The following is a 13,545-nucleotide window of genomic DNA, read 5'->3' on the forward strand; positions in this document are numbered from 1 at the left end:
CCAACTGTGATTACAGTGGGAGAACTGGTGTGCAGGAGACACCCCTATGGAGCAGGACTTGCTTCAGTGGGACTTTGGTGCTCACTGAGTCTTCCCCTTGAGTGTGTCACAGTGGATGTGTAGAGTTGTAATCTGGTATGGTCTGAAGTTGTCCACCAGGTGCACTGACTCTATGGTCTGCAGGGAGATGCAAAGTCAGCCACTGCCTGGGACCACCTGGCAGGAGCTACAGAGACATCTGTAGATGCCTGCTATTTGTATTGGTTTGGAAGTGCCCAGGCAAGGCCCAGCTGTGAAGCAAGACAGGCTGGTGCTAATGCTGTGTCTTGGCCTTTTATTGATAGGTTTGGGGCACGTTGACACCAGCTGCAGCTTTTTTTTGAGAGATGTTAGCAAAGTCTAAGCCTGAGCTAGGACAGGCCCTTCATATGGAAAAGCTGCTGCAAATAACTTGGGTGGGACTGCAAATTGGATGGGGCGGGGCCTCAGGGAATATAAGGGCAAAGCGAACCGTGTGGGCCACGCTGATGGAAACTCAGATATGGCTCCCAGTCAGCCCTGCGACAGGGGAGGTCACAGCACAGGAATAGTGATCCCTGGGAGCACCCCTGTGTAGGAGAAAGCTGCCCCCGAGTTCCTGCCGATGCCAGACAAGTCAGTTCCTCCCTGTATGTGTCTGGGTCCTGCAAAACCCACCTGGTGCTGGAGCTCAGAGGGATTGAGTCTGAGTAAGTTCGTTTGCTGGCCTTTTAAAAGGAAAACCTGAGTCTCCAGTAGCCTCCGAGACTCTCAGCCACACTCCCCACTGGTTTTACCACTCGCAGTTACAGGGGTTTCTCTTCCCAGCTCTGGAACCCTGGTCTGGTGTGGGGCTGGGATCCCTTGCTCCTCACGGATGGCCTCTGCAGGGATGATCTCCCTCCCGATTAAATAAATGGCACATGTGGGCCTATTCTGTGCCTCAGTTCCTCCTTCCAGTCTCAGTGTGCTTTCTTTACTTCTCTAGTTGTAGGGCTTCCATTCAGCCAGCTTTCAGGCGGTTCTGAATGATGGTGGTGCTGTACTTTAGTCATAATTTTGATGTGCTTGTGGGAGGCAGTGAGTACCGCGTTTACCTGTGCCGCCATCTTCTAGCTTTTTCTAATTTTCCTAACTGTCTTTTGAAGTGCAAATGTTTTAAATTGTAACCAAGTTCAATTTACCCTTTTTTCTTCTATGGTTTATGTCTTTTATATCCTACCTAAATAATATTTGCCTAGCCCAGGGTCATAAAGATTTTCTTGTTTTCTTCTAGGTGTTTATAACTTTAGCTTGTTTCTTTAGATCTATTACCCATTTTAAGTTAATGTTTATATATGGTATGAGGTAAAGGTTGATTTATATGTATAGTTTTTCTATGTGGATATCCAATTGTTCCAGCACAGTTTATTGAATAGAATACCCTTTCTCCACTGAATTACTTTGGCACCTGTGTAAAATCAAGTTAACCTTAAATGCATGGGTCTCTTTCCAGATCCTTCATTTTTTCCCCCCCATAGATCTAAATATTTATTTGTACACCAATTTCACAAATGTCTTGAGTGTGATATTAAGTCTTTTAGCTTTATTCTTTTTCAAATTTGTTTTAAATATTTTAGGTTCTTTGAATTTCCATGTTAATTTTAGAATTATATTATCAGTTTTACAAAAAAAAAAAAAGCCTGTTGAGCCATTGACTGAGATTATGTTGACTCCAGATCAGTGGCTCTCAACCTTCGCTGCACATTAGAATCACCTGGGAATCTTTTTAAAATCCTGATTTCTGGGCCTCATCTTCCGGAAATTCTGTTTCTTTGTTACTAATGTTGTGGCCCCACCCCATAATAAAGAAACAGAATTTCCAGAGGATGAGACTCAGAAATCAGGATTTTAAAAAGATTCCCAGGTGATTCTAATGTGCAGCCAAGGTTGAGAACCACTGCTCTAGATCAATTTGGGGGGATTGACTTAACAGTTTTCAGTCTTCCAATCCCATATGGTGTCTCTGTCCACTCAGATCTTAATTTTTGATTATTGGTCTTGCACATCTTGTGCTACATTAATTCATAAATATTTCATATTTTTGATGATGTTGTAAATTGTATTTTTTCAAGTTTTAATTTCCAATATCCATTGATATTATACAGAAATACAAAACCGTTTTTGTCTATCAATCTTATATCCTGCAACCTTGCTTAACTCATGTATTATTTCTAGTAGCTTTTTGAGGTAGATTGCATAGCATTTTCCACATGGTCAGTCATGTCATTTACAGAGACTTTTCCTTCTTTTCACTCTTTGTACCTTTTATTTCTTCTTATTGCAGTGGCTAGAACTTTTCACATGTTGAAAGGCGTTGTAAGATCCTTGCCTTGCTCCTAATCTTAGGGATAGAACAGCTTCCTTTACTGTTAAGTGTGATGTTAGCTGTTGGTTTTCACAGATGCCTTATATTAGATTAAGTTCCTTTCTAGTTTGCTGAAAATTTGCATCATTACAGGGTATTGAATTTTCTCAAGTGCTTTTTCTATATCTATTGAGATAATCTTCCTAAAAAATCTGTTAGTAACGTTTATATTGTCATTTATTTCATATAACATTTCATGAGGTCGATTTATCATTGATCAAATTCAAATAAATGCAATCCTAAACGCTTGAAAAATGGTTTGCTAAGTGAATATAAATAGTGAATAGAAGGGAATAGGAAAATTTAACCTAGAAATGAAGAGAGAATTTGAAAAACTACAAATTATACAAATTCATTAATTAACATATTTTATCAGTGCATTATAGATGGTTTAATAAATATCATTAGTTTTTATTTTAGGAAGGAATATCTTCCTCAAGGAGGGAGGTTGTTAAGGATCTATAATAAAATATTTAGAAATGAATAAACATTTAAAAATGAACATAATTTTATTGGAAATTAAATAGATTGGATATTTTCAGTAACTCACTTTTATAAATAACACACTTGTTTTATTATTGTTTTTAGTAGAATAAAGTCTCTTTCTTTTGCCTAATTCTTGGGATTGGTTTTATGAAAAGTTAGTTTTTGATGTTGCTTTGACTTGAGTGTTTTCAGACAGAGTTTTATCACTTCAGAGCTCTAGTAAGTTTAGAATCTAATGTGGAGGGAGCCTAATATGTTTTGTTTTATTTTGTTTTCCTCTTGTTTTTAGTTAGGCACACGTACTATTTAATTCATACTGAACTGTTTTATCCCCTGAGCTTTGTTTCTCAGTGATCATTATTAAATGTTTGTCATAGTTCTGAGTCATAGCAATGTGATTACATATCCTTAGTTCTGGCAATACATTGTGAAGAGAAAGTATTACTGTACTGCAAGTAGTCAGGATGTTTGTTTGCCACGTATGCATTATTCTGGATTTATGCAAACCAACTGTAGTTCGCTTTGTGGTTAACCTGAAGAAAAGGCTGTGGTTTTGTTTTTATCCTTAATCTTGAAACAGGAGGACATGAAGTATTTTTACACCTGGTTCAAAACTCCCTTATTTGATTATTCTGGTTTGCAATTGCTATTAATATTTTTCTTATCTGGCTAAGCTTAGGGTTTGAGTTTCATACTCAATTTCAGACATCAGTGTTTGTGTGTGTGTGTGTGTGTGTGTGTATGTGTGTTGCAAAACTCTAAAAATAGCAGTATGAAGCTTACTCTTGATCTTAAAGGAACTTTTAAAAATCAAATTAATATTTGAATGATACCTTTTGAAATACATCAGCAAATTTTAAAAATACTATTTTTTTTTAGTTCTAAGTGTTTTTATATGTGTTGATATGAAACTGTAAAGCAATAAAAATAGTGTGCCTTCTGGGAAATTACAATTCTATTGGAATTAACACTGAAAAAGTAGTTAGGAACTAGTCATGTAAAAGACACATTACAATAACTAGGAATTTATACTAAAAATTACATATAATATTAAAGTTACAAAATATCCAATTCAGAATTTAGTAGCTGCACACGAAGTGTAATTATATCAAAACATTTGTTGCACTTTTTAAAAATATCTAAAGGACTGCAGTTTTCAGTGCTTTTTTGTATTCTCTAGCCTACTTTAGTTATTTGGGGCAGGATGGGAGGGTCTTTCCCTTTCTGTTGACCATGTATTTAGTGTTCCTGACCTCTATTTTATTTTTCTGCTGCTAATGTGCTGTGAGTTTGGAATTACGTAATTGGGTTTAGGATAGAGTTGGACTTGGAATCAGGAATATTGCTGCTGAACTTCAAAAATTAAAAATCATATGGGCATACAAGTATAGGAGGAACAAGAAAGAGTATAAATTGATGTCTTCAGTTTGATAGTAGCTATCAAAAATTAAATATCCATACCTTTGACTCATCGGGTCTACTTCTAGGGATTTAATCCATAGCAATACAAACGTGTACAAAAGATATATGCGTATAGATGGTTATTAAAGCTCTAGAGGCCCAGTGCACGGATACATGCACCGGTGGGGTCTCTTGGCCTGGCCTGCGGGGATCAGGCCAAAACCGGCTCTCCGACATCCCCGGAGGGGTCCTGAATTGCGAGAGGGCACAGGCCAGGCTGAGGGACCCCACTGGTGTATGATCGGGGCTGGGGAGGGACTGAAGGAGGGCTCCAGGCGTGTCTGGCCCGTCTTGCTCAGTCCCAGGTGGGGCTGCCTGATCAGGACTGGCCCACCAGGGAGCGACCATGGGAGGTTGGCTGGCGGGGTGGGGGGACCGCAGTAGGACTCCAGAATGTGTCCGGCCCATCTCGCCCAGTCCCGATTGACTGGACCCCAGCAGCAAGCTAACCTACCCGTCGGAGCATCTGCCCCCTGGTGGTCAGTGCGCATCATAGCAACTGGTCGAACAAATAGACACTTAGCACATTAGGCTTTTATTATATAGGATTGTTGATGTAGTGAATAATTGAGTTCAACCTATATGTTATTAATAGAGGAATAAGTAAATTTCAACATGTTTGTACTCTGGAATACTGTGAGGAGAGGGTACTATGAAGTGTGGAAGCTCTGGAGTCAAGTTGTCAGGTTTGAATTCTGAATCTATCATTTGCCAGATGCATGACATAGGGCCTTAGTTTTCTCATCTATAGAATGGAGGTAATTGAATCTATTTGTGTGGCTATTAAACCAAATTGTATAGATCAGTGCTTAAAATATAAGTGCTCCATAACATTAGTCTAGGTTAATGTATGACTTTGCAGTTAATAAAATGAATAAAAGACATTTATAAAATTCTAGCATGGAAAATCCCCACCACAATTTAAGTAAACATATTTTAGAGCAATGTGTTCATATGGCATAAGCACCTATTTGTAAATAAAAAATTTTAATGATGTATGTTCATATATCTTAATATATGTAGATAAATCTGGAAGGATAAACTCCCATCTTAACAGTAGTTACCTCTTTTGAGTGAAGTTGGGTGGAGGGGAAGCAGATTATCATGTTTTTAAAGAAATGTTTTATTTTTTAAAGCATGTATTACATTTATAACTACATTTTAGAAAAAGATTCCATAGACTGTAAGAATGGTAGCATTTTTGGACTAGTCTTTATTTTACTTAAAAAACAAGACAAAACTGAAAAGGTTTTGTTCTCTAAATGATGTGTCTCACTAGTGACTCATTCAGATTTTCCTTGTAGGAGCATGCTTACCCAGCTGATGAACTCATGCCTTTAACCTGCAGAGGTCGAATTAGAGGCGAGGAGCCAAGTCGGGGTGATGTTGACGATGCCTTGGGAAAGTGAGTATTAATACAGGGATGGCAGGCATCTCAACGTTCCTAAGTCTGAGACTTCTTGCAGTGGTTCTCAACCTTCCTAATGCCGCGACCCTTTAATACAGTTCCTCATGATGTGGTGACCCCCAACCATAAAATTATTTTCGTTGCTACTTCATAACTGTAATTTTGCTATTGTTATGAATTGTAATGTAAATATCTGATATGCAGGATGTATTTAGGCGACCCCTGTGAAAGGGTCGTTCAACCCCCAAAGGAGTTGCAACCCACAGGTTGAGAGCCACTGTCTTAGAGGCACTGTACAGTCGTGTTTCTGGGGATCGCTTGAATTTCAGTGACTGCTTTAAGTGTTACATTAAGTTTCTTTCTTCCCTCTGTTGTCTTTTGTAAAAAAATTAATTAATTTGCCTCTTAGTTTAGTGAAAAGTTGAGTTGTTTAAGAAGGATGTCACTTTTAACATATATAAAGTCATTGACATAAGGTGTTGATGCTTTAATATTTTTATTTGCATTAAAAAGAGCTATTGAATATTTCTATTCATTTTGAAGGATGTGGAGCTGAAAATATAATGTTAAGGCTTTTATAGTTCTTCCAGTGCCTTATCGGTTAAATTGTACTACAGATGCATGGGATACTAGTTAATAGAAACTACCAGTCAGTAGGATATAGATCCATCTACTTATACATTCATGGCTAAAATAATCAGAATTCTAATGTTTTGTATCTCATTATACTTGTTTCTTAGATTTTCCCTGACACTGATTGATTCTTTGGACACTCTTGTGGTAGGTTTGATTTTTCTTGAATTTACTTGTTATAAATTTCATAATATGCACACAGTAAGTCTGAAATAGAAGCCTTTAGAATTCCATATGTATTGATCTTTGCTTCTAAATAAATCTTTTACACTATTGAGTTACTAATGTTACATGAATGTCAAATGAAATTCTGTGAAACCATGGAGATACTCAGATAATTTACAGGTATGTCAGCTTATATGATGACACCTTCCTTAGGAAGGTTGTTGCTGCAGAATTTACATGGATTTTGAGAATGAGAAGGGAAAGCAGTCAATTTAAAATCAGGTTTTATATTGTATTTTACTCAGTCCTTACCCTGAATTTTACTTTTACCTGAATTTCAATCAGCTATTCTCAAGGAATATTTTATGTCTAAGTTAGAATTTTTAGTGAGAGTATCAAATCAAGTAAAACATTACAAAATATTATCAAATGAAAAGATTAAACAGTCAAGCAAAGGAAAACTACTTTAAAAATTTTTATGTATTGATTTGAGAGAGAGAGAGAGAAACATTGATTTGTTGTTCCACTTATTTGTGCATTCACTGGTTGATTCTTGTGTGTGCCCTGACTAAGGATCGAACCTGCAACCTTGGCATATGAGGATGATGTTCTAACCAACTGAGCTACCTAGCCAGGATCAGAAAACTACTTTTAACGGATCTAGGATCTAACTAACATCTAATTGTGTCATCTTAATTTAGACTGAAAAATCAGTGCAACCTGTGTAGTGACAGTGACCCCTTCATGGAGCTCATTGCAAGAACCCATGGAGTTCTTAGCTTAGTCAGGATTCTAGACCCTCGTGGTGGTGGTAATAATAATAATAATAATAATAATAATAATAAGCACTTAAGTCAGACACTCTACTAGAAGTACTTCACATACATTGCTTCGTTTAAGAAAACAATCCTTTGAGAGTAGGTATTCCCTCTTTTTGTATATGTAGGAACTAACTCAGAGATGGAAGTTACTGTGATTAGATAGGTAATGAGAAGGAACCAAAATTCAAGTCAGCTTGCTCTCGACCTCATATTCTAGTGCCTCCTTAGTTCAGGGTTGGGGCATCCATGTGGTGAAGGTGGCAGGTGGTGTATGGTTTAGGGTCAGTGGATCATCCCCTGAAGGATGTGCTTTCTTTCAGGAAGCAACTTTTAAAATGATGTTTAGTGCATAGGATGGTTTGTTTAGACTTGGAAACCACATCCCTGTGGAGCTCACCTCAGGTAGCTGTAGGTCATGGATTAAATATATTAAGAAACCAGTTAACAGTTCTGATGATGATTGATTAAAGTCCTAATAATATTTCAATGTCTTAAAAAGACATTTATAAAGAGTCCGTATAATGCCAAAGCCGGTTTGGCTCAGCGGATGGAGCGTCGGCCTGCGGACTGAAGGGTCCCGGGTTCGATTCCGGTCGAGGGCATGTGCCTGGGTTGCAGGCACTTCCCCGGTGGGGGATGTGCGGGAGGCGGCTGATCGATGTTTCTCTCTCATCGATGTTTCTGGCTCTCTGTCTCTCTTCCTTCCTCTCTGTAAAAAATCAATAAAATATATATATATATTTTTTAAAAAAGGTAAGGTTTTAAAAAAAAAAGAGTCCTTATAATATAGTTAAGCACTTGTTTGTTTGTTTTCATTTTAGATATCACATTTTTATTATATGTTTAAGGGAAATATTTTGTATGTGTTGCTTTTCAGAGTCATAAGATGTTAATTTGCTTTTAGTAGCTCGTTCTGAGGATATTTTTCTTTGACTTTGTAGTAAATAACGATTTTTATATTTTTCTAGGTATTAAATAAAACTAAAGAATTTGAAGATGCAGTGAAAAAAGTTTTAAGAGATGTTAATTTAGATAATGATGTAGTTGTATCAGTCTTTGAAACAAACATCAGAGTTCTTGGGTAAGTATGTAAGACACTAAAGCTATAATTTTAATAACAGAAAAGCTTAAGGTATACTATTTATTTCTTAATGGTAGTAAAGCAGGACATTTCTTATGCCTAAAAGATAAAAAAGTTGGGGTATTATGAAATAGGCTGTGAGAGGACTGTGAATTGAATCAGGCTCAGATAGCAGCAGGTTTTGGAAAGGTTGTAGACTCAGTATACGTCCCTGTATAGTGTTTAAAAGACTTGGTTGAATGTTTGCCTGTTAGCTACATCACAGGTTTTTCACTAGCAATATAGTTTGCTAACCTTTGCCTGCACTTCTTCAAGCCAAATGGAACCAAATTTATAGGATTACCTTTCAACTACACAATTTGAAATACTCTTGGAACATTTAAAAATATGAATTACAATATTAATTCAGATTTCAACACTATTAATTTCTATATTTAATGGTTACTTTTGTGTTGAACTCATTTTCTTTTGTCAAAGTAAGTCTGTTCAATTACATTTAAGAAATTTTTAAAAGTTAAAAACAAGTTAAGAAATAGTTATGTAGCTTTTTTGACTTTATTAATCTATTACATTTAATACAGAGTGGGGAGTTGTTTTTAATTTTTTAATGTTATACTTAAGAGAGGTAAAGATTTCATAATGATATAATTAAATTAGTTAAATTAAAATTTTATTAAAATTAAATTTGTCAAGCTTGTTAAAATAAGTGACTTCTTGATGTTGTTTAAGAAAATTTTAGACTTTTGCCGAGACCGGTTTGGCTCAGTGGATAGAGCGTCAGCCTGCGGACTGAGAGGTCCCGGGTTCGATTCCGGTCAAGGGCATGTACCTGGGTTGCGGGCACATCCCTGGTGGGGGATGTGCAAGAGGCAGCTGATCGATGTTTCTCTCTCATCGATGTTTCTACCTCACTCTATCTCTCTCCCTTCCTCTCTGTGAAAAAATCAATAAAATATATTTAAAAAAAAAAAAAAAAAAGAAAATTTTAGACTTTTAAGAATGCCAAACACTTTACAAAGGTAGAATATCTGAATTTTTTTAATACTGGCTTCATAATTATAAAGATTTGCCATAAATGAGTAGCTAGAGTTAGGTAAGAAATTAAATTCTTCTGTGGTCTTTCCTTATGTGTGCAAAATTGTTGATAACAAGACACCCACATCTTTTTTTTTTTAATATATTTTTATTGATTTCAGAGAGGAAGGGAGAGAGAAACATCAGTGGTGAGAGAGAGAATGATTGATTGGCTGCCTCCTGCACGCTCCCTACTGGGGATTGAGCCTGCAACCCAGGCACGTGCCCTTGCCCGAAATGAAACTCTGGACCCTTCAGTCCACAGGCCAACTCTCTATCCACTGAGCCAAACTGGCAAGGGCAACACCTACATCTTTGTGGGTGTTGACATTCACGTACCTGTAAGATGTGGATTATGTTTCACCTTTGTGATTGCAGGGGTCTTTTGGGTGGACACTCATTGGCAATCATGCTGAAAGAAAAGGGCGAGTACATGCAGTGGTACAATGATGAACTTCTGCAAATGGCAAAGCAATTGGGTTACAAGCTTTTACCAGCTTTCAATACTACCAGTGGCCTTCCTTATCCAAGAGTAAGTAATTCTGAAAAACATATACTTTATATTTTTTAATATATAAAGTCTTTATATACTGCCTTGGCTATTTAAAACAACAGTGAATTTTTGTGATTGGAGCCATTGTTCCTCTCCTGCTTGAGACTGGAGACAAGTGCTTTATAGCTAAATAAATTTATATTGACATTTCAGTTAATTTGGATTTGAGTGGTGTGAGAATTTAGATGATTTTAAACCTTTTATGTGTCACTGCATAACAGATTAGATTATGCTGCAGAGGGAAAAAACAGATGCCAGACTCAAATTTGGGCACAGAATGGGTGGTGCAGAAGATGCAGTCGAAGCAGTGAGAGTAGGTATTAACTGTCCAGAGGAGAGGTTAGAGAGAGAAGGGGAATGGGGAGCAAGTGGAGCGGTGAGGAGGGGAGTATGCAGGGATGGAGAGAGGAGAAATACAAAGTAGTGTATGGCATCAGAAAATCTTAAGTAGAAAGCTCCAAAAGGAGATATTCTAGAAAACATTAGAACTATGTGCAAAGAGAGCCTTGAAGATGTAATGTGGTAGAATAAAGGGGAAAGAAGGGTTCAGTCGACGAAAGTATAGGACCATTCTTTTGAGATTTCTTCTCTGTTGGTTAGAGTCATTTGGTGGCATAGTCATTTGAAGGCCCCCTCCCCAACCCCACCCCCCGCCAAGCAAAAAGGTTATATTTAAAGCAAAGGGTTAGAAGCCTTCAAAGTTAGAAAAATACTCTCTTCTGATTTATTTCATTCTTTATTAACACCATTACTCTCTCCCTCTTATCCAAATCAGACACCTCAGCCATTACCAAGCTCTGTTCAGTTTTTTCTTATTGCTACTACTCTAGTTGAAACCAATATCATCTTATTGTGAAGCTATTGTAAATGCCTGTCTTACTATTTTCTCTCTGGTTTATGCTTTAGAGACTTAAAAAATTAATCTTACTAAAACATTTTTATTTTTTTTTCTTATTTATTTATTTTTTTATTTTTTTAAATATATATTTTATTGATTTTTTACAGAGAGGAAGGGAGAGAGATAGAGAGTTAGAAACATCGTTGAGAGAGAAACATCGATCAGCTGCCTCCTGCACATCTCCTACTGGGGATGTGCCCACAACCAAGGTATATGCCCTTGACCGGTATCGAACCTGGGACCTTTCAGTCCGCAAGCCGACGCTCTATCCACTGAGCCAAACCGGTTTCGGCCTAAAACATTTTTATTAAATTACCTTCAGAAGTTTTATTGATTCTCTCTGTTGTACTAAATGTCTTAACTTTCAGAATTCCTTATGGTGTGGCAATAAACTTCCTTTCTGATGGTCTCTCGTACCCTGAACCTCAGCGAAATGAGTATTTCATTTCAAAACAGTCTATTAGTGTCCCCCAAACCACCTGGGGTTTTACTTATTATTTTTTTCATTGCCATGCCGTTAAGCCTGCATCTCTATAATCTGGAATAACCCCTTTACCAATTAAATCAAATAAGACTCATTTCCTCCATCAAGAAGTCTCTGACTAGAGATACAGCATGATAATAGGGCAGTGCTTCTCAAATTAGAGATCACAGCCCATTGATTTTACCCACCCATATAGTGGATTGTAACCAACACTTTTTTCCCCCTTGAAACAAACTAACATTAAATCTCTTATTTAAATTTCTAGTTTTTGATATTTTAAATAGCTCTTCTTTATACATGTCTTTATACTTATTTCTTCCTTAGGATAAATTACTAGAATAGGAAATAATAAGCACAGAAATAGAGAATGCTTTTTAAGATTTTGGGAACTTATTGTCCATTGTTCTTCAGAAAGTTTCTACTTTTATAGTTCCTCAGTGTTGTATAAAAGTGTATGTGTTACTGTACTGTTGTCCTTAGTGTATATATATTATCATTCTTTTGTCAGTCTAATGAGAAAAAATTGGAATCATCATTTTTTGCAGTACTGAAGCCAACATAGCGACCCACTCCCCGTGTCTCACCTACATTTCACTTTTGTTGTCTTTGTTGATGTTGCCTGTCTCCTTGCTCAGATAGTCCTAGAGTCTTTTGATTGGCATTAAGGTAATAGGCATCCCCACTGATTGGTTTCTGCAGTTAAGTAGAAATATACATTTATTTGAGTTTCTCTTTATAAGAGGCTGAAAAATAACTGATTTGGGAACATACTCATGATTTTTTATATTTGATTTTTTGTTTTTATGCTAAATCGTTGGCATTTACTTTCTTTTGGTTATTTATTTGGACTACAGTAAAACATTCTATTTTTAATCAATTTCTGGTCAGTTTAGTTCTGGTTAATCCAGGTTTATACTGTAGTATCATAGAAAGACAGTATGGCTGTTTTTGAATTATAAAAAAGTATTCCTTTGAGAAAAAAGTTTTGTACTATTTGTCAGTCTGTTAGCAAAGCTGTACTCAATATTTCAAAACTTTTAAAACCTGAAAACGAAATTCTAATTTCCTTTTAAATATATACCATGATTTAATCTGTGTTTTCTTTATGAAGAACTATTTAATATGGTACTGGTTTTTCACAAATTCTCAAGTAAACCTAATTTCTAGGGTTGGTCTAGTTCCCTATTCTTATATTAATTAGTTAAAATGTCCTGAAAACAAAATTGTTACAGAAGTTATTTTCTCTGTGTAATTCTTATAATGACATTGAGTTTCAATATCGTTGAGGAAGGAACTAAATGAAAACTTATTAACTCCATGAATATACTTCCCTAGATGTTAATTGGAAAGTCACAAAGATCAACAGATGGAATTTCAATGTTTAGTTGTTTTGTGAATTATTTTCATATTTTGATAAGAAGTCTTGATTGAAAAATTTTGTCTTATCTAGGAATCATTATCTTTTGATAATGGCTAATAATCACCTTCTGACTTTATTTAGATTAATTTAAAGTTTGGTATCAGAAAACCAGAAGCTCGGACAGGAACTGAGACGGATACCTGTACAGCATGTGCAGGTACCTTGATCCTTGAGTTTGCTGCTTTAAGTCGATTCACAGGAGCAACAATATTTGAGGTTTGCTTTTCATAGTCTTTGATCTCCTGGGTATTGGGCATAACTAATTTTATATCTTTTTTTCATTGGTCAACTATTAGGATTATCAATCAAAAGATTACTGTTATTTTAGTGTACTTTTGTCTAAATTTTATCACAGTCTTTGTCAGAAAATATAGAAGTCATTGTGAGGTAAATGTGTTAAATACAATTTTTCAAATGAACACTAGTTGATTTATTGACTCTTCTCTCACAAAGTTACATGCTATTTAAAAAGTGGATCTGAAATGCTTGTTTGTTTCAAAGATGGTGTACAAACTTGTCTCCTCCAATTTTCTAAATAAGAGTCTAAGGAGATTTTCACTTTGAATTTAAATGACAAATTATTTTATCAAATACGTTTAATTATGCCAGAAATTAGTACACTTTAATAATACATGT

The 13,545-nt window shown here is 36.1% G+C and overlaps 1 protein-coding gene across 4 annotated transcripts in view; it reads left to right on the forward strand.

Moving 5' to 3' along the window:
• EDEM3 (ER degradation enhancing alpha-mannosidase like protein 3) overlaps positions 1-13,545 on the forward strand; it is a 65,696-nt gene that overhangs the window by 13,233 nt on the left and 38,918 nt on the right. For all 4 annotated transcript variants that reach the window (XM_059673776.1, XM_059673774.1, XM_059673775.1 and 1 more), the window contains exons 3-7: positions 5,677-5,777; positions 6,521-6,560; positions 8,368-8,480; positions 9,933-10,086; positions 12,991-13,125. In XM_059673776.1, the coding sequence (XP_059529759.1) occupies positions 5,677-5,777; positions 6,521-6,560; positions 8,368-8,480; positions 9,933-10,086; positions 12,991-13,125 (543 nt within the window). The remainder of the gene's footprint in view (positions 1-5,676; positions 5,778-6,520; positions 6,561-8,367; positions 8,481-9,932; positions 10,087-12,990; positions 13,126-13,545) is intronic.

Source organism: Myotis daubentonii, chromosome 18 (assembly GCF_963259705.1).
Source record: "Myotis daubentonii chromosome 18, mMyoDau2.1, whole genome shotgun sequence".
NCBI lineage: Eukaryota > Metazoa > Chordata > Mammalia > Chiroptera > Vespertilionidae > Myotis > Myotis daubentonii.